At 42.8% G+C, this 21,070-nt stretch overlaps 1 protein-coding gene across 4 annotated transcripts in view; it reads left to right on the forward strand.

The window, feature by feature from the left end:
• Window positions 1–21,070, forward strand: part of Dpy19l4 (dpy-19 like 4) — a 59,778-nt gene that overhangs the window by 29,955 nt on the left and 8,753 nt on the right. For all 4 annotated transcript variants that reach the window (XR_012910072.1, XR_012910073.1, XM_075966975.1 and 1 more), the window contains exons 11-17: window positions 46–119; window positions 4,091–4,249; window positions 6,375–6,494; window positions 10,706–10,826; window positions 13,614–13,670; window positions 16,153–16,235; window positions 19,180–19,312. Coding sequence is in view for 2 of the 4 variants with exons in the window: in XM_075966975.1 (XP_075823090.1) it covers window positions 46–119; window positions 4,091–4,249; window positions 6,375–6,494; window positions 10,706–10,826; window positions 13,614–13,670; window positions 16,153–16,235; window positions 19,180–19,312 (747 nt within the window). In the remaining 2 variants the exon portion in view is untranslated. The remainder of the gene's footprint in view (window positions 1–45; window positions 120–4,090; window positions 4,250–6,374; window positions 6,495–10,705; window positions 10,827–13,613; window positions 13,671–16,152; window positions 16,236–19,179; window positions 19,313–21,070) is intronic.

Raw genomic sequence — 21,070 nt, forward strand, 5'->3', positions numbered from 1 at the left:
GTGTCGTGTCCGCGATGCCTGACTGCCTGATTCTCTCTCTTCTAGACATTTGTCCCACACAAAGAAAATGAGCATGTGCTAAAATTTCTTGAAGTAAAATTTGGACTAAATGTGACTAAGTAAGTTTCACATTTGCAAGTTCACCTAATCTGTAGCACCTAGAAAATAAAAAGAACCCTTGATGGAGGGAGTGTGTGCCTTGTTACATGTCGCTTAGAAAATAGTTTTGGATATTATGTAGAAGATTACTTTTTGGTTTTGGTTTTGTGGTATTAAGGATAGTCTCCGGGGTCTTGCAAATTATAGGCGATGTCCTACCCCAAAACTATAGCCCTAGCTCTATAGAAGAGACATGCCATTGATTTTTGGATTAGAGGGGGGTGGTAGTGCATTGGCCTAGTTATGCACGGGGCCCTAGTTCTACACCCAACACTGCAGGTAAAACTCATGGTCAGCATGCTTGGCACATGGTTTGAATACCTCACACACAGTATAAATACATTTCTAGTCTCCTAAAAAGTAGATACACTTAAACTTCTAACAGCATTATAGTATTTCTGTTTAACAATCTTCATTGTTGTATATGGATATGTTGTATATGTGTGTAAACATGAGTTTGCCACAGCACATGTCAGGATCAGAGGGTAGGTTTTGAGAGTTAGTTCTTTTTATTGTTTTGGCCTGTCCTGGAACTAGCTCTTGCAGACTAGGCTGGCCTCAAACATGCAGAGATCCGCCTGCCTCTGCCTCCCGAATGTTGGGATTAGAGGTGTGTGCCACTACCACCACCCATCTAGAGAGTTAGTTCTTTTCTTCCACCAGGAGTCCCAGCAGTCAGACTCAGGTTATGGGGCCTCTGTGTAGGCTTGGCTGTCCTGGAACTCATTCTGTAGACCAGGCTGGTCTCGAATTCAGAGATCTGCCTGCCTCTGCCTCTCAAGTGCTGGGATTAAAGGCATCCATCACCATTGCCCGACTCTTTTGTTTTTATTCATATGTATGTGTGTGCCAGCTTGTATGTGCAGGTGAATGAAGGGACCAAATTCTCTGGTGCTAGAGTTACAGGTGGCTGTGAGAGTCTCAGCTCTACCTGATAAAGGAACTGAGACTGAACTTAGGTCCTCTGCAAGAGCCTCGAGTGCTAATAACCACCAAGCCAATCTCTCCAGCTCTCTCATAGTATTTTCAAGTCTTACCTTTGGTTACGATTAATGGCACAGTCTAAACTTAGAGTAATTAGCCGACGTGGCTGGAGAGGTAGTAAAGGGGTAGAGTGCTGGCAGGTAGACAGCCCTAGGTTTCATCTCCAACACTGCAGAAACAAAACTAAAGCAGCCAGTAACCACGTGTATACAGCATGTGTTTATCTTTAAAAAGCACTGGAGCAGGCTTGGAATGTTGCTTAGTGATCAAGCATTTGCCTCGCATGTGAGAGGTCCTGCATTTGATTTCTAATACTGCTAAAGAAGAGGAAAGGGCAGAGGGAGACAGGGAAGTATTTGTTTCATATAACAGTCATTGGGTTTATAATAATAAGACCAAAGCTGACTGGGTTTTATTTTAAAAATTTAATTTTTTAAAAAATTTTTTAATTAAATTTTAATTAAAAAATAATGTTAGGCCAGGCAGTGGTGGTGCACACCCTTTCATCTTAGCACTTGGGAGGCAGAGGCAGGTGGATCTCTGTGACCAGCTTGGTCTACAGAGCAAGTTCGAGAACAGGCTCCAAAGCTACACAGAGAGACCCTGTCTCAATAAAACAAAAAAACAAAACAAAACAAACAAACAAACAAAAAAGAAACCAACAACTAAATGTTGTGTTTCTAGTAGTTGTTGCTTTATGAAACAAAATGAAAGAAATTACTTTATGTCCTGATAGTATTGTCTAACAGATGTTTGCTTACACATGTCTCATGTTCTAAGAAAGGTTGGAATCTTTGTTACTTGTGTGATTAAATAGGATTGTAGATTGAATTTCTTGTTATGCTATATAGCACAGTTAGCAAATGAAATGTTTGATGTGTATTTATTCACTAGACAGGATCCTTGAGGAGACACTAATGGCCTGGTGCACGGACAGTGAGAGCTCTTTTTTCCATTGACTACCCCGCCCTCTCTGAGTGCCCTGGCTGTTCTGTTGCTTTTTGTAGACCAGTCTGGCCTCGAACTCAGAGTTACCTGTCTCTGATTTTAGTTTTGGGACTGCAGGTGTACACATCCCTGGGTTCATTCCCCAGCACCATGTAAGCTGTGTGTGGTAGCACATGCCTGTAGTCCTGGTATTACTTGGTAAGATGGAAACTGGCAAATGAGTGTTCAAGGTCATCCTCCCCTACATAGAGAACTGGTGTTCATGAAGCTGTGGGATACATGACACCGTGATGTAAAACGACAACAGTAATAGCATCTTCAGCCCCAATATGAGATATTTTGGTAGCATCTATTACTGCTATTTTCCTGCTTGGCACATTTTCGGTCTTCAACTTGTTTTTTAAAGTGAAGTCATTTTTGAAATAAACACTTGAACCTACCCATGAACACTTTTAAAATTTTGTTATTTTATATGAATGAGTGTTTGCCTGCATGTATGATGTGCAACACATGTGTACAAGTGCCCAGAAGGTACTGGATCCCCTGGAACTGGAGCCACAGATGGTTGTGAGTCTTAGTGCATGTATGTGCACCATATACATGCAGGTGCCCGAGGAGAGGGCATTAGGTCCCCTGGAACTGGAATTACAGCAGATTTTGAGCTGTCATGTGGGTGCTGGCAACCAAACCCAAGTCCTCCGGAAGAGCAGCTCGTGCTGTTAACTGCTGAGCCAGCTCTTCAAGTGTACCATGAGCACTCTGAGCAGCACTTCATCTCTTACTTGGGAGTGTGGCCCAGTGGTAAAAATTGTGATGCTGAGTGATGGTGGCGCACGTCTTTAATCCCAGCACTCAGGTGGCAGAAGCAGTCAGATATCTGTGAGTTCGAAATCAGGGTCCAAAGGTGCAGAGAAACCCTGTCTCTGAAAACCAAAAAAAAAAAATAAAAAGTGTGTGTGTGTGTGTGTGTGAGAGAGAGAGAGAGAGAGAGAGAGAGAGAGAGAGAGAGAGAGAGAGAGAGAGAGAGAGAGAGAGAGACTGAGACTGAACTCAGGTTTTCAGGCTTGACAACATGAGCCTTTACCCAGCAAGCTATCTTACTGGCTCCAGTTTCATAGATCATGACTGTTGATGGTCATTTGGTTCACTGTTTCTGATCCATGGCGACTAGCTTGTAATGAAAGAGGTTAGGAAGCAGAGAGAAGGAAGGGGCAGGGACAAGATGTGTACTTCAGAGGCATCCGTCTGGGGACTGACTTTCTCCAGAAAGGCTCTGTAGACAGAAGCTTCTGTCCTAATGGTCCCACAGCCGTTCAGTTCCAAAGAAACACATAGAGGCTTATGCTGCTTGGCCTATTGCTCAGGCTTATTGTTAACTAGCTCTTGCAGCTTAAATTAACCCATAATTCTTGTCTATATGTAGTTGAATGGCTTGTTATCTTTTCTCAGGCAGTCTCATCTTGCTTCCTTTGTGTCTGGCTGATGACTGCATCTCTGCCTTTCCTCTTCCCAGAATTCTCTTAGTCTTGTCACCCTGCCTATATTTCCTGCCTGGCTATTGGCCAGTCAGTGTTTTATTAAACCAGTACGAGTGACAAATCTTTACACTATACAAGAGCATCTCCACAGCAAGGCCCCATCTTTTAAAGTTTTCCTACCTCCCAATTATGCCGTCCCATTATGAGTCCATCAGTCCATGACCTAATGAGTTCCTCTGACCTCCACCCCAGAACACTGTGCTGTTGGGAATGTGGTTTTTGGTTTACAAACTGTGACTCTGGTAGGAGAAGCAGCAGTGTTAGATTGTGAAAAGTTTAGATGAAGGCGGGTGCTTTGTAGTAGCCAGATCTCCTCTTCATGTATAACTGCATCCTTGCTGTAACGACGAGTGGCTTTAGAAAATGTGTTTTGTCTCCGTTTACTGGGATTTTTAAAATACCTTTATGTTCAGTGTTTAAAGCACGTGTGAGTCTAACAGCACACATTTTGTCTCTTGTAGGAATTTCACACTGAACTGGCTGCTCTGTCAGGAGTCTCTCCAGGCACCGTCTCAGGATTTCTTCTTACGACTGACGCAATCTTCCCTATTACCATTCTATATTTTAGTGTTAATTATTTGTCTTCTTTCTATGACACAAGTTATTTTTCGGAGGATGAAGTAAGTGTTTATAATATTCAATTGTAAAGATATTAAATACTTTAAGTAGTGCATGGATGTTTGTGCCTCTGTTGGTCTGGTGCTGGGCTTTGATAGCCCAGAGCCTTGTGAACATTGAGCTTCTGCTCTGTCACCAAGTTGTACTCAGACCCAGCTGTTTGTTGGAGACTGGGTTTGGGACTTGGGGTGCAGTGCTATGGGAGAGCACTTAGCTAGCCTGCTTGGGTTCAACTCTTGAGGAGGAAAGGAAGAGAAAGGGTCTGCCATGCTGCCACAGGTGACACCGAGCTTAGATCCCCCCAGCAACCCTCCTGACTCAGCATCCAGATCACTGAAAACTGCAGGTGTGTGCCACCTCCATCTCAGCACTGTTGGGTTTAGAGCCTCTGATTCTGCTCTTTTGTCGTTGGTCATAAATTAATCAGAAAAGCTCAGGTTAACGTTATTCAGTGAAGATTTAGAATCCAGCTTGGATAAACAAATATGTAAGTAATAGATTAAGATTTTGCAGACTTACTAATTTACTAAAATTTTTATTGAATTAAAAATGATATATTTGACTGGGTATGATGGTGCATGGCTTTAATCCTAGCAATTAGGAGGCTGAAGTAGGCTGATCTATGATTTTGAGGCCAACCTGATCTACAAAGCAAGTTCCAGGATAGCCAGGACTATACAGGATAACCCTATCTTGGGGGATTGAAACATTTTTTATAGATATTAGTTTTTTTTTTTTTTTCGAGACAGGGTTTCTCTGTGGTTTTGGAGCCTGTCCTGGAACTAGCTCTGTAGACCAGGCTGGTCTCGAACTCACAGAGATCCGCCTGCCTCTGCCTCCCGAGTGCTGGGATTAAAGGCGTGCGCCACCACCGCCCGGCACATTTTTTATAGATATTACAGTACAAATCACACTAGTACTTTAATTTCAATGTAATTATATAATTGCTGTCAATTTTTCTGAGTGTGATAGGTCATGCCTATAATCCAAGCACTCAGGAGGCTGAGCTAGGAGAATTGTGAATTTAAGGGCAGCCTGCACTAGGCCACATAGTGAGAACCTGTCTCAAACAATGAAACAAGGGAGCTGGAGAGGTGGCTCAGAGGTTAGGAACACTGACTGCTATTCCAGAGGTCCTGAGTTCAATTCCCAGCACCCACGTGGTGGTTCACAGCCATCTGTAATGAGGTCTGGTGCCCTCTTCTGGCCTGCAGGAATACATGCAGACAGAATACTGTATACATAATAAATAAATAAATCTTTAAAAAAAAAAGAAACAAAAGCAAAATCAAAACAATAACAAAATAAAAATAACTGTATGTATGTTAACCATATTTAATACATTATTAAATGTATTTAACAATTTCAAATATTATTGACATGTTAATTATTAACATTTATTTTCTATCATTAATATGAATGTATTAATATATTGATTTATAATAGCATCATTATTAATAATTATGTGTGTTAATATGTTTATTATGCTAGAAAGGTGGTTGTGTATGTTTGTAATTTCAGCACTTGAGCAGTAAGGGCCTGGTTTTGAGTTCAAGGCCAGCCTAGCCTACATACCAAATTCAGAGCTAGTCAGACTACAGAAACTCCGTTGCAAACCAAACATAAATACATATAAGAATTACTAGTAGTTAGTTCCCAGTCAGTTTCCCTGCTTGTAGAGTGCATGCTTCCTTACAGGCAGACAATACAACACTTATTTAACGTATAAAGACCTATGCTTGGTGACCCCAACGCTATAATAAAAGAAAAAAGTATCTTGAAGACCTGTAGTCTCAACTCTGTATAGCCTAAAGCAAAAGGATTGCCTGGAGTAGAGACAAGCTTAGCTACAGAATATGTTCTAGGTCCAGCCTGAGCTAATGGTGAAGCCCTTCATCCAAACAGCAACAAAAACCAAGCAAACAAACAGAAGCAGGATGATGGTTAAGCATAGTTCCTTAGCTCTGCAGTCTGAGTGTCATGGCTAGCATTGCTAGTTCAGGCATAAGGGATCTTAGAGAAGGAGAAGAAATTCAGTTTTAGGTATAGCCTTCAAAGATGATAATATATCTTTGATTTTCCATGTATATTTTTCCAAACTGTTAAAAACATATTTCCTTCATATAGTGGTAAATCCCAGAAAGAAATTGTAACTCTTGAAGACGGGAGAATTGGAGAAAGGCCAGAAATCATTTATCATGTCTTTCATACTCTTATACTGGGTTCTCTTGCAATGCTGATGGAAGGGTAAGTTCATTTGTTTATCAGTTATTGCTATAAAACTTAGCCTCTCTACGGATAGCTTGTGAGTACATTTAAAACAGTTTGTGAATTTAATCCCAGCACTCGGGAGGCAGGGGTGGGCAGATCTATGGGTTCCAGCCAGCCTGGTCTACATAGTGAGTTCTAGGACAGCCAGGGAAGGCTACACAGAGAAACCCTGTCTCAAAAACCAAATCACCAGTAACAACAACAAAAATAACAAACTTTTAAAATATAAATAAATTTAGCAAAGATTTTATTTTGTTTTGGTTTTTGATTTTTCTTTTTCTTTCTTTTTTTTTTTTTTTTTTTTTTTTGGTTTTTCGAGACACGGTTTCTCTGTGGTTTGTTTTTTTTTTTTTTGGAGCCTGTCCTGGAACTAACCCTTGTAGACCAGGCTGGTCTCAAACTCACAGAGATCCACCTGCCTCTGCCTCCCGAGTGCTGGGATTAAAGGCGTGCGCCACCACCGCCCGGCTGATTTTTCTTTTTTTAAAAAATATTTATTTATTTATTTATTTATTTATTTATTTATTTATTATGTATACAATGTTCTGTCTGTGTGTATGCCTGCAGGCCAGAAGAGGGCACCAGACCTCATTACAGATGGTTGTGAGCCACCATGTGGTTGCTAGGAATTGAACTCAGGACCTTTGGAAGAGCGGGCAATGCTCTTAACCTCTGAGCCATCTCTCAAGCCCCTGTTTTTGATTTTTCTGCTTTGGGTTTTTGAGACAGAGTTTCTCTGTATAGCTTTGGAGCCTGGCCTGAAACTCGCTTTGTAGACCAGGCTGGTTTCGAACTCACAGAGAAACGCCTGCCTCTGCCTCCCGAGTGCTGGGCTTAAAGGCTTACGCCGCCACCGCCGGGTTTAACAAAGATTTTTATAATATGGCAAACTGAAACACTCTTGAATGTCTTCTAAGATTCATGCATTGTCCTAAATATGTAAAGTACAGTAGTGAGTGACGTGAACGCAGGGTTTCTGCTCTGTGTAACTTGACTAACGAGCCAGCAGATGTGAATTACACAGGCTGAAGCCCTAACTTGATAGTTGAAGGGAGGGTGAATGGGGCTGTGGATGGGACTGGAAAAGGTGCCTGAGTGGGGCCTGAAGAGTGGGCAAAGGTGGATTTGTGAGTACTCCAGGCAGAGGGACCCCACTGCCAAGCTCTGGTAGGAGGCAGGGTGGAGGACAGTTACCTATGGTGGCCTCACAACAGGGCTGGGGCGGCTGAAGTGGGGTGCGGTTCTTTTGGTTTTTTTCTATGTCTTCATTTTTTTGTTTTTTGAGACAGGGTTTCTGTCTAGCTTTGGTGCCTGTCCTGGAACTCTCTCTGTTGACCAGGCTGGCCTTAAACACAGACATTCCCCTGCCTCTGCTTCCTGAGTGCTGGGATTAAAGGTGTGCACCACCACAGCCTGGCTGTTTTCATTGTTTTTTATTGCTTTTAAATGATAAATGAACCCTTGATGCCCTTAAGTATAGGCAAGCCAAATGTTTCCATTTCCCTCTAATTATCCTGTTATTGTATGTTTTTAAATTTGCTAAGGGAGGTATCTGCATGCAGTCTGTTATATGAACTTCATAGGTGTGCCTGCTCCGACTAGCACCATCAATGACCTCACTAGGCAATATTACCTTGTGGGATCACTGTTCTGTGTGCAGCCTGTTGTCTGGAATACTGTCATGTCGATACTGCTATTAATATTCAGATAAGTTATGTCACAGTCACGTGGGAGGCAAACGCAGGTTGCTTTCTGGGAGTTCAAGGCCTACGCATTGAGTTCTAGACCAGTCAGGGCTATATAGTGAGACTGTTTCTTTTCTTTTTTTTTTTTTTGTGGTTTTGGATCCTGTCCTGGAACTAGCTCTTGTAGATCAGGCTGGTCTCGAACTCACAGAGATCCGCCTGCCTCTGCATGAGACTGTTTCTTAATAAGAAAACAGAAACAAGGGCTGGAGAGATGGCTCAGCGGTTAAGAGCATTGCCTGCTCTTCCAAAGGACCTGAGTTCAATTCCCAGCAACCACATGGTGGCTCACAACCATCTGTAATGAGGCCTGGTGCTCTCTTCTGGCGTACAGGCATACACACAGACAGAATATTGTATTGTATACATAATAAATAAATAAATAAATAAATACATACATACATACATACATAAATAAATAAATATTTTTAAAAAAAGAAAACAGAAACAACAACAAAAACTCTAAAATCAACATCTCTACTTTATTTGTAAGTTTTTGGTTTTCGTATCTCCCTTATTCCTACTTGTAAATAAATTCATACCAACATGTTAATAAACTTCATGAAAATGTATTCCTTGACCTAAGGTTTTGTTGTTGCTGTTTTGTTTTTTTCTCGCCTTGAGCTTGAGAACCTCAAAAATCTGTTTCCCCTTTTTGTGCACCACTAGGTATTGAACCCAGGACCTCGCACATGCTAGGCAAACAGTGTCTGTGCTCCTGGCCCAAGCAGAGGCTTACGTTTTTATATGTAAGTCAGTTGTGGCAAATAAGATGGGATGCTTAAGATGCAAGTGCAGTGTTCAGGTCTCCTTAAGGCCATCCCTACTTTTGAAACCAACCACAAGTTTAGAAGTTCCCCAGACATTCTTGGTTCTATTGCTAGAATTCACAACCAGAATAGTCATTGTCTTCATGTTTGCTACTCATTACAGCGACACATGTCTATATAATGAGCAGAAGACGGAGACCCACAGAATGGGGCCCAGCCCACAGAATGGGGTTCAGGAGAGACATTGGCACTAGTTATCCTCACGCTGTGGAGATGCACAGACAGGAACAGAGCGTACACAAGGACCACAGCTGTCAGTCAGGGAAGCCCATCTGTGTTCAGTTGTCACTGGTGCTCACAGGAAGTTGGCCATGTGTGTGGCTGGCCTGATTGTGAAGCCTCTCCAGAGATTGGACTAATACTCTGTGCCCAGGAACCCACAATAAGTGTCATGTTCTTAGCATAACTCTTTTTTTTCTTATTTATTTATTTATTATTTATTTATTGTGTATACAATATTCTGTCTGTATGCCTGAAGACCAGAAGAGGGCGCCAGACCTCTTTACAGATGGTTGTGAGCCACCATGTGGTTGCTGGGAATTGAACTCAGGACCTTTGGAAGAGCAGGCAATGCTCTTAACCACTGAGCCATCTCTCCAGCCCCCTTAGCATAACTCTTATTCTTGGCCTACCCATCCCATCTCTACAAAGACATCCCTTTCAGGCAGGTGCTTCCTTCCTAGGAATAGAGGGCAGAGGCTGGAGCACTCTGGAAAATTAACATTGATTCACAATAAGTGAGATGCGTGAAAATAAATATGATGGAAGGTAACTGGTGATGCTTTTTTGCATGATGATTTATTATTATTAAATTGTAATTCAAGGGACTAGAGATACAGCTCAGTGATTAAGAGCACTGGCTATTGTTCCAGTGGTCCTGAGTTAAATTCCCAACAACCGCATGGTGGCTCACAACCATCTGTAATGAGATCTGGTTCCCTCTTCTGGCCTGCAGGCTTGCAGAAGTGTCAGAAGTTCAAAGTTGTTGACCTGGTCACATCACTACTTCCTTTCCCTGACACTGATTCTTAAAACCTAACCTAAAAAATAAAGTTACAAAAATAAAAAGAATGAAAAGGGAAGTCAGATATGATAGCTCATGCAGTCAGAAGGCTGAAGCTGAGGGATTACCTTGAGTTTGAAGACAACCTGGGCTGCAGGATGAGATCCTGTCCCAAAAACCAAAGGAAAAGCCAATCACAGTAGCTCATGTCTGTAATCTCAAAAGGCTGAGGAAGGGACTCTCACTGGTAAATGTCAGCCTACATAGTGATTTCCAGAACAGCCTGGACAACTGAGGAAGGGCACCCTGTCTCAGAAAAGAAGGAAAGAGGGCTTCACCTTGAGGTGCACACCTATAATCCCAGCACTTGGAGGCAGAGACATGTGGATCTGTGAGTTCGATGTCAGCCTGGTCTACACTATGGGTCTTTGTCTCAAAAGTAAACAACCATTTGGGAGCTGATCTGTTGCTAACATTAGAAGTACAGATTTTTCACTCTGCCATAATATCTGTGGCTAGTTAAACAGAATTTGGAAAGGAGAAATCAGATAATGACGGTTGTAGGGTGCACGATATGTGACTCATTTTGGTGTGGGACTTATTTTCCAGCTTGAAATTCCTCTGGACCCCATACGTGTGCATGCTGGCCGCATTTGGCGTCTGCTCCCCTGAGCTGTGGATGACACTCTTAAAGTGGCTTCGGCTGAGGACTGTGCACCCTATCCTGCTGGTGAGCCATTGTTTCCTGTGCAGTACTGCTTACCCACCAGCTACGTCAGATAAACACAGCAGGTGACCTGTCAGATGAATAGCTCTGACGGGGTTCCCACCTGGAAAAGACCATGGGGCTTTGCACTGACTGCCTGCAGTCACTGACTGACTGACTGTGTTTCTGTCTGCAGTTTTCCTCATGTGCCAGCCATGGGTATTTTCCACTGCTTGTGTGTTTGTCTTGGGAAAATATTCCATCGACTGGGCACACATAGAGCCGTGAATTATCAGGAGGATGATTTCTGCTAAGAGCTGTTCTTCTGCCGGGTGGTAGTGGCTCACTCCTTTAATCCCAGCACTCAGGAGGCAGAGGCAGGTGGATCTCTGAGTTCAAGGCCAGTCTGGTCTACTTGGTCTACTGAGTGTGTTCCAGGAGAGCCAGGGCACCACCACCCAGCTATGACAAACATTTTTAAAAGTTTTCTTTTCTTGTTCTTGTTCAGACCGGGTGCTTGGCTGGGTAGTGAAGAAGGGTGATCTTGATCTCCTGGGTCTGTTGCTTTCATCTTCTCAGTGCTAGGATATCAGGGCTAGGGCCTGAATCCAGAACCTCCTGAGTGCTAGCCAGGTTCTCCACTGGCTCATCTGTACCCTGTTCTATGGTTTGTTCATTTGTTTTTGAGATGGGGTTGGATGTAGCTCGGCTGGCCTTGAACTCCTGATCTTGCTTCCAACACCCAAGTTCTGGGCTTATAGGTGTGCAACTGCCACACCGAGCTTTCAGTTTCATTTTGAGACAGGGCCTTTCTTTATAGCTCAGGTTATCCTCAGACTCACAGCAGTCCTCAAAAAGTGGGAATACAACCATGAGCACTACTCTTGGCTTATAATTTTTGGTTTAAACAAATGCATTTCCATTTATGTACTTACAAAATTAAAGGGAAAAGTTGAAATGAATCTGTAATATGATATATCACTAGAATTTCTTCCTAACTGCTTTTATGGATGATAAGAATCATTTGTTTGCTTATATATATATGTAGTTTATTTTTTAAAAAGAAAAACTCTTTTTTCATTTTACATACCAGCCCCAATTCCTACACCCTTCCCTCCTCCCCTCCTCCCCACCTCTCCACCTACCTCCATCTACTCATCAGAGTTGCTAAACTACATTGCTTTGGAGAAAGTCCAAGGCTGAGCAAGGTAGCCAGCAAAGACATTTGTTTGTTTTTAAATGTTTAAGATACTATTGTAGCTTTTATTTATTTTTTTAACTATATTTTTATTTATTCTTCGTGGTTTTCATGTTATGTATCCCAAACCCATTCATTTCACCATCCCTTCATATCCACTCTTTGCCCTTGCAACCATCCCCCTCCACCCCCCCCAAAAAAAACCATACCAAAAAACACATAAAGTTTAAGAGAAACTGCTGTTGCCCTGTGTCATGGAGGTCCTGCAGCTTTGCTCTGCAGGGCCGATCCCTTCGCATGTTCCCACAGATAGCAGAAGAGGTGTAGCCTTCGTTTCTACAAGATTTCCTACGGTGTTATGAAGGCCGCCTCAGGCAGCAGCATTCAACATGCATGCACTTAGACCCAGATACACCTGCCTACATGAATTAGAAAAGTCTTTATAAGTTTTACATATTTAGGGGCTAGAGAGATGGCTTAGAGGTTGAGAGAGCACTGACTATTCTTCCAGAGGTCCTGAGTTCAATTCCCAGCAACCACATGGTGACTCACAACCATCTATATTGAGATCTGATGCCCTCTGCTGGTGTTCAGGCAGACCTGCAAACAGAGAACATTATAGATAATTAATAAATCTTTAAAAAAAGGTTTTACATGTTTGTTATTTGAAATATCACTATAGAAGTAATGTTTTCCAGTTTGTTCCATGAGGCAGAGTCACTTAACTGGCCTTAAATCCTTAATCCTCCTGCCTGTCTCAGTTTTATAAATGCAGGCAACCATAAATTCAGATCAACTAAACATTAACTTTTTTAGTATTTTTAAAAGTTATTTTTTTAGAGATAGAATCGTTTTGTGTAGACCAGATTGACCTTGAACTACCAGAGATTCCCCTGCCTCTGGCTCCAGAGTGCTGAGATTAAAGGTGCACACCACCATTCCTTGAAAAATTACCTATGTGTATATGTATGTGCTTTAGTGCGTGTGTGTGCACTTACATGCCTGTGGACATTAATGAGCCACCATGTTTCTGGGAACTGACCCCTGGTCCTCTGCAAGAGAGGTAAGCATCCTAACTGCTCAGCCGTCTGGTTTATTGAGATGGAGTCTCACTGTGTAGCTCTGGTTGGATTGGAGCTTGTTCTGTAGACAAGGTGGCCTTGAGTGCAGTTTCATCTACCTCTGCCTCCAGGTGCTGGTATTAAAGGCGGTGTTGCCATGTTCCTCTTCCCTTTTTGATGGTCAGCCTTGACGTCACATGTTTTACCTCACTCACCTCCCTTTAGACCAGATGCATGCTCATGCCAGTCTCTGACTGAATGGGTGTTTTTGTTTGTTTGTTTAATTTGGGGGGGGGTTGGTTTTTTTGAGACAGGGTTTCTCTGTGTGGCTTTGGAACCTGTCGTGGAACTAGCTCTGTCTACCAGGCTGGCCTCGAACTCACAGAGTTCCCCCTGCCTCTGCCTCGCTGGGATTAAAGACATGAGTCACCACCGCTCGGCTGTGATTGAATTTTTAACTATAACGATATTATCTTGGTCATATTGTCAGTTTGAATACCTCTATATATTCTAAAATGTTTACCCATAACCCTTTTTGCTTTACTATTTTAGGCTCTTATTCTGAGCATGGCTGTGCCCACTATTATAGGTCTTAGTTTATGGAAAGAGGTAAGAAAACTGAATTTTTACTTTATGAAAATGTACTCATTTATAAAGTAATAAATGTATGTATGTGTGTAGGAAGCTTCTATCAAGACACGGTACTAACAAATCTGATTTTATTTATTTATTTTCTAGACAGGGTTTCTCTGTGTGATAGTCCTGACTATCCTGGAACTTGCATTGTAGACCAAGCTAACCTTGAACTCAAAGGGATTTACCCACCCTACCTACCCTCCCAACTCCCATCCCCCAAGCTAATAGTGTGTCCCCATCCCCGTCCCATCACCTATAATTTCTTACGGCATTGACCTGAACTTTTAGAATAAAATGTTAAGGTCTCATAAGGCACATGAATGTGGCTTTGCCATTCAGATAGCTGGGAGTGAGAAGAGAAAGTTATCTTCAAAATATCTCTTCCGTCCTTCCTTCCTTCCTTCCTTCCTTCCTTCCTTCCTTCCTTCCTTCCTTCCTTCCTTCCTTCCTTCCTTCCTTCCTTCCTATTGATTCTATTGAGCTCTACATTTCTCTGCTCCGCTCCCTGCCTCTCCCCTCCCTTCAGGCCTTTCCGATGGTCCTATGGGCCCAAGAAAATCTTGTCTTTTTCTACTTCCCATGTAGATTAGTTCCATGTATGTCTCTCTTAGAGTCCTCATTGTTGTCTAGGTTCTTTGAGACTGTGATTTGTAGGCCAGTTTTCTTTGATTTATGTTTAAAAACCACTTATGAGTGAGTACATGTGATAATTGTCTTTCTGGGTCTGGGTTACCTCACTCAATACGATGTTTTCTAGCTCTATCTATTTGCAAATTTCAAGATGTCGTTATTTTTCTCTGCTGTGTAGTATTCCATTGTGTAAATGTACCACATCTTCCTTATCCATTCTTTGGTCGAAAGGCATTTAGGTTGTTTCCAGGTTCTGGCTGTGACAACTATGAACATAGTTGAGCACATGTCCTTTTCGCATGATTGAGCATCCTTTGGATATATACCCAAAAGTGGTATTGATGGCCTTTCAGGGAGGTTGCTTCCCAATGATCTTGGCCATTCTTACAGGTATATGATGGAATCTCAGAGTTGTTTTGATTTGCATTTCTTTGATGATTAAGGATGTTGAGCATTTCCTTAAGTGTTTTTCAGCCATTTTAGATTTCTCTGTTGAGAGTTCTCTGTTTCGGTCTGTACTCCATTGTTTGTTTGTTCTTTTGATGACCGATTTCTTGAGTTTTTGTATATTTTGAAGGTTAGTCCTCTGTCTGCTGTAGGGTTGGTAAAGATCTTTTCCCATTCTGTAGGCTGCCATTTTGTCTTGTTGACCATGTCCTTGGCTTTACAGAAGGTTTTCCGTTTCAGGAGGTCCCATTTATTGTTTCTCTCAGTGTCTGTGCTACTGGGGTTATATTTAGGAAGTGGTCAAGCTGATATTGTTAATGCTGCTATTGCCTTTTTTTTATTCTTTCCCCACATTAGGAACCTAACAAAAGAGCCTAAACAAATTTTCTCTTTCCCTCCTTCCTTTTTTTCTCTCCTTCTTTCTTTCTTCTTTCCTCCCCCCCTCCCTCTCACCCTATCTTCCTCCGCCCCCCAGCAGTTCTTCACTATTTAGCCCTGGCTGGTTTAGAATTTATTATGTAGATTAGGTTGGCCTCCAACTTATCAGAGATCTGCTTGCCTCTGTCTCCCAGGTGCTGGGATTAAAGACATGCACCACTAACCTCTGCTCCCAAAACAAAAGAAGTAAACAAACAAACAAAAAAAGGTTTTGCTTTCATTTGCTTGTCTTTTTTCCTTTTTTAAAATATTATGTATACAATAATCTGTCTGCATGTATGCCTGCAGGCTAGAAGAGGGCACCAGACCATGTGGTTGCTGGGAATTGAACTCAGGACCTTTGGAAGAGCAGGCAATGCTCTTAACCTCTGAGCCATCTCTACAGCCTCTCATTTGCTTGTCTTTTGAGACAAGGTCTTACCACGTGGCCCAGGCTGGCCTTGAATTTGTGGTCACCCTCCCGACGTGGCTTCTCAGGTGCTGGGGCTGCACACAGACCATCTCATCAGCCTGAGCCTTTCTTCCATGCCGTTGTACATGCCCACCATTGACAAAAATGTCCAGGAATAAGTAGGTCTTAATATTTAAACAGATTTTGGGAAGTTCAATTTTAATATCTGAAATGAAAAAGGTTTTGGTTTAAGAGAATGTAATGTAACAGGAAATTAATTGCCAATAAACCTGAGAAGTATTTGTCTTGGAATTTTAATTCTTTAATATGTCTATGCATGAAAGCTGTAACTGATGATTGCAGGGCACTGAAAGTCTAAGCACTGAGGAAATACAGAATTATTTAGGATGAAATAAGTCAGTGGAAACGGCAGAGACCAGGTAGTTTTGCTAGGTCAGCAGTATTTGGAGTTAGTCTTTTGAAATACTTTGAAACAGTTTTAAACTTTCCAATTACTTACACCTCTGGGTATTTTGTTTTGTGTTTTAGTTTTTTCCGAGATTAATTACAGAGTTAACAGAACTACAGGAATTCTATGATCCAGATACAGTGGAGCTCATGACCTGGATAAAGTAAGGACCACATTCCCAAGACTGTTGCTAACTGTCATTAACCAGTTTTTGTGTGCCACCTTATGAGATAAGGGGCAGTATTCAATGAATTGTCCTCCCCATTCACTTGTAAACCTCAGGGGCCACCACTCTGTACTTCTTTATGTTGACACGCACTGGTAAGTGTGGAAGTGGAGGTTTGCAGCCCTCCTTTGTACCGGGGACAGACATTCTCTACTTACTCGTCAGCCGAAGGTGGATGACTCTGGGACTCAGGAAAGTCTGTATTGTTGGGGAAAGCATCGAATAACAGCATATCCAGAATAGCCGTGCTTCCTCTGCTTGTGAGCTCTTGGTTAGAAACAACCATAACAATAGAAAGGTTCATCTCTGAGTTTGTAGTAATGGAACTGAACTCACAAGTAGTGGCACAGTGGGAAGATTCTCCCGGCCTCGGCCAGCTCAGGTGGGACTGGATGGTCTGAGGTGGCCTCCTCTGTGTTTGCGGGTTGTCAGCTGAGATCAGATTGACTGGGCCTGTGGTCTAGTGGTCTGTGCACCTGTTTATGAGGTCGTAGCTGGAGAATTCCCAAGAGAAAGAGTGGCCATGGTTCAGTGGAAGCTTGCTGTCTCTAATAGTGTGCTGGGATAAAACACCATCACTGAAGAAAGTCAGGCATGAATGTGCAGGCAGGAGCTAATGCAGAGGCCATGGAGGAGTGCTACAGACTCGCCTTCTCTTCATGGCTTATTCTGCCTGCTTTTTGGGGAGAGAGCCGGGGTTAAGACAGGGTTTCTCTATGTAACAGCCCTGGCTGTCCTAGAACTAGCTCTTGTAGACCAGGCTGGTCTTGAACTCACAGAGATCCACCTGCCTCTGCCTTCCAAGTGCTGGGATTAAAGGCGTACGCCATCACTGCCCAGCTACCAGGCCTGCTTTCTTACAGCATTCAGGACTGCCTTCTCAGGGGTGAACTGGGTCCACACACATCAATTATGAATCAAGAAAATCTACCGCAGACTTGCCAATCGTATGGAGACATTTTCAATGAGTCCCTCCCCCCAAATATGTCTCTAGCATGTGTCAAGTTGACATGAAACTGGCCACTATTGTCCTGCATCACTATGATCCAGCAAATCTCATGGCTAGGATTCGCATTTCCCTCCATGTCCATGGCTAAGGGAGAGAATTACTGCAGCCATTTTTATGATCAGTCTGCTCCTAGATAGACTTCCAGATAACTATGTTGGAAGTTGTTAAAGATCAAGTGAAGGAACAAAACACAAAAGAAGTGGCAAAACACTTTTAAAAGTCCTAGAAGAGGCTGGTGGTTGTGGTGGCGCTCGCCTTTAAGCCCAGCACTTGGTAGACAGGCAGGTGGATCTCTGTGAGTTCGAGGCCAGCCTAGTCTTCAGAACAAGTTCCAGGACAGGCTCCAAAGCTACAGAGAAACCCTGTCTCACCCCTCACTCCCAGCCGCAAAAAAAAAAAAAAAAAAAATTCTGGAAGAGCCGACAAGTTTGTTTATGGAATGAGTGAATAAAAGTGAGACTAGCTCTTTTAATGCAGTCTTACTTATAAAGGCATTCTTTATATAAAAATGTTTTTAGGTCACCTTAACCATTGTTACTTATACTTAATCCCAGCACTCGGAAGGCAGAGGCAGGCGGATCTCTGATTTCAAGACCAGCCTGGTCCACAGAGCTAGTTCCAGGACAGCTAGGGCTACACAGAGAAACCCTGTTGGGGTGTGTTTGTGTGTTGGGGGGCGGGGGGCGGACACGGCAAAGACTTGAACAGTTGGATGTTGTATAATTGGGTAGTTGTCTGATTGTAATTATTTTGGCTTAAGTCTGTTTCCCTACTCCTGAGTCTTCCATTGGCCAGGTGCTGTTCCTTTCCTTCCGGAGCTTAGCTCTGTGCACAGTCCATAGTAGCCAGGTACTGAATAGCACATACTCGGAGTGAATAGATAATTAAGGGTGGCTGGGGTACAGCTCAGGTAGATTGCATTTGTGCTTGTGTCTTAGGTAGGGTCTGTTGTGAAGAGACTCCATGGCCATGGCAACTCTTATAAGAAAGACATTTAACTTACAGTTTTAGAGGTTCAGTCCATTGTCATCATGGCGGGGAGCATGGTGGTGTGTAGGCAGACGTGCTGCTAGCTAGGTCTTGATCAGAAAGCAACAGGAAGTGGTATGTCCCACTGGACCTTATCTTGAGCATATATGAGACCACAAAACCTGCCCCCACGGTGACACACTTCCTCAAGGCCATACCTTTCTCCAACAAAGCCACACCTAATAGTGCCTCCCTATGAGCTTATGTGAGCCAATTGTACTAAAAGTGCCACAGCATGTGTGTGTCATGGCATGTGTGTAAAAGTCAGAGGACAAGTTATTGCCACTGTATGGGTCCTGGGGTCAAGCTCATGGCTTCAAGTTTGGCAGCAAGCATCTTTACGTGCTGAGCCCTTTCTCCAGGCTGATAAGTACTCTCTGATCCTAGGCAGAGGTGTGAAGTTTCATCCTAGCACTGTGAAAATAAATGGGAGGAGGGAGGAAGTGATTTTAAGTGGGCTCTGTGGAGTGGTCCACACTGCTGTCGACAGGAGCAGCAGGACGGTGGATGGATGTGGAAGGATTTGAGTCATGTGGATTAATGTTTGCAGAACAGGGATGTGAGAGCCAGCTACCCTCTCTGATGTAGTGTATTCTTGTTTCTTACCTCCAGTCCCTTTGATTTTAAGATTTTCCTTATCTTCAGTACTTAAAACAGCTGGTGGCATAAAGTAGATGTTCAGTCTAGCCTTCTCTTTAGTAATACATAGTGAGCCGCACTGACGGTGAGGGCTGTGTGCTGTATATCGCAAGGAGCTAGTATGGGAGAGTTGGTATAAATCAGTGATCCTAAAGCATATGGTAGCATATTGCACTTTATCGTGTACTCTCTGGTTCTTCATAGGAGGCAAGCTCCAGTTGCAGCTGTGTTTGCAGGAAGCCCGCAGTTAATGGGTGTGATCAAGCTGTGTACCGGCTGGATGGTGACGAGCTTGCCACTTTACAGCGATGACGACCTTCTCAAGAGAAACGAAAATGTAAGCCACTTCAGGTTCTACGTTTGGGTGTTTTATTGTAACACTATATTTTAATCTTGTTCTGTACTGCTACGTGCTTCTTGATAGCTAGGGAAATCCAGTTTGAGAAGATGTGGTTCACTTTAGTTTCTAGAAGTTGTTGGCAGGTTGAAACAGGAGAGCCACTGTAAATCTGATGCCAGTCTGTGCTCCACAGTGAGTTCCAAACTAGCCAGACCATAGCAGGAGACAGAAAACAGGTGAAAGTTGTTGCTTAATTCACCCAAGAGAGAGCCCAGGATTAAAGTGCTAAGCTCTCTGTTTTGTGAGGGGTTGCTGCACTCTGTAGTTTCTGTAACACTGTCAGTGGAATGGCTGGATAATATTACAAAACGGGGCACCAACCTTCCAAAGTATCATGGTTCTCACATTGTTGAAGAAAACTGTCATTTCCTATCTCAATATGTGCTGATAACATAGGAATGTAATCTGGACGCTTGTGGAGCCAAAGAGAGGGCACAGCGAGTAATTTGCTCGCCATCAAGTGTGAGCGCCTGAGTTTGCAGCCAGAGCAGCCGTGTTAAGGACCAAGTATGGCAGCCTGCGCCTCTGTCCCAGTGCTGGGAGTTAGGGACAAGATCCTTGAGGTGTGATGACCAGTCGCTTTAGCCCAGTCAGGGACGTCCAGATTGAATGAGAGCCTGTCTCAAAATAAGGTGGAGTGCTGGGGAGGGGGGATTGAGGGTGGGCGGTGGTGGTGTACAGCTTTAATCCCAGCACTCAGGAGGTAGAGGTGTAGGGATCTCTGTGAGTTCAAGGCCAGCCTGGTTTGCAGAGCAAAGCTCCAGGACAGCTAGGGCCTTTACACAGAAAAACTCTCTGTGTAAAAAAACAAAAATAGAAACCAAAAAAAAAAAAAAATGGCAAGAGATTGGTGTATGCTCCTGCCCTGCCCTTCATGAACACATATGTACTGTTTTGATTTATCCAGACATTTTAGCATCCTTATAATGCAAGATATTTGGAAGATGGAGGCAATTTCAAGATCAAACTAGGAAAGAAGCAATTGCTTTGGGAAAAAGAAAATGTAACTCAATGGTGCTGTTTGCCAGGCATTCCTAATTCTTTGGGTTCAATCCTCAGTACTGCAAAAGTCAGTCAGCCAGCCAACTACCCTACCTGTGGGGTTCCTTCCGCTTTATTTTATCGGTGTGGGCTTTTATAAATAATTCTGTATAACATCAGAATGTGGTTTAGAAAATGTCTTTTTTTGAATCATATGATTTAAATGATAAATTTGGGGGCTGGAGAGATGGCTTAGTGGTTAAGAGCACTGACTGCTCTTCCTGAGAACCTGGGGCTCAATTCCCAGCACCCACATAGCAGCTCACACTGTCTATAACTCCAGTTCCAGGGGACTCAGTGTCCTCTTTTGGTCTTCATAGGCATCAGGTACACTCATGGTGCACAGACATACGTGCAGGCAAAGCATCCATATACAAAAGATAAAAAATAATTTAAAAAATATTTAAAAAAAATAATAGTTATGGATCGTCCTACTGAGGAGAATTAAATTACCAAAACAGTAAAACTTCAAAAGGCCTATTTTTGTTTTTTTGTATTTAGAAAGAGGGTCTCAAGTTGTATGGTAGTCAAGGTTAACCTTGAACTCATGATTCTCTTGAATCCACACCTGCAAATACTGGGCTTATGAGAATGTTCCACTGTGCTCAGAATGTACTGTTAGGTTGTGATTGTCTGTGCATGCGTGTACATACA

Source organism: Microtus pennsylvanicus, chromosome 3, assembly GCF_037038515.1.
Source record: "Microtus pennsylvanicus isolate mMicPen1 chromosome 3, mMicPen1.hap1, whole genome shotgun sequence".
Lineage (NCBI taxonomy): Eukaryota > Metazoa > Chordata > Mammalia > Rodentia > Cricetidae > Microtus > Microtus pennsylvanicus.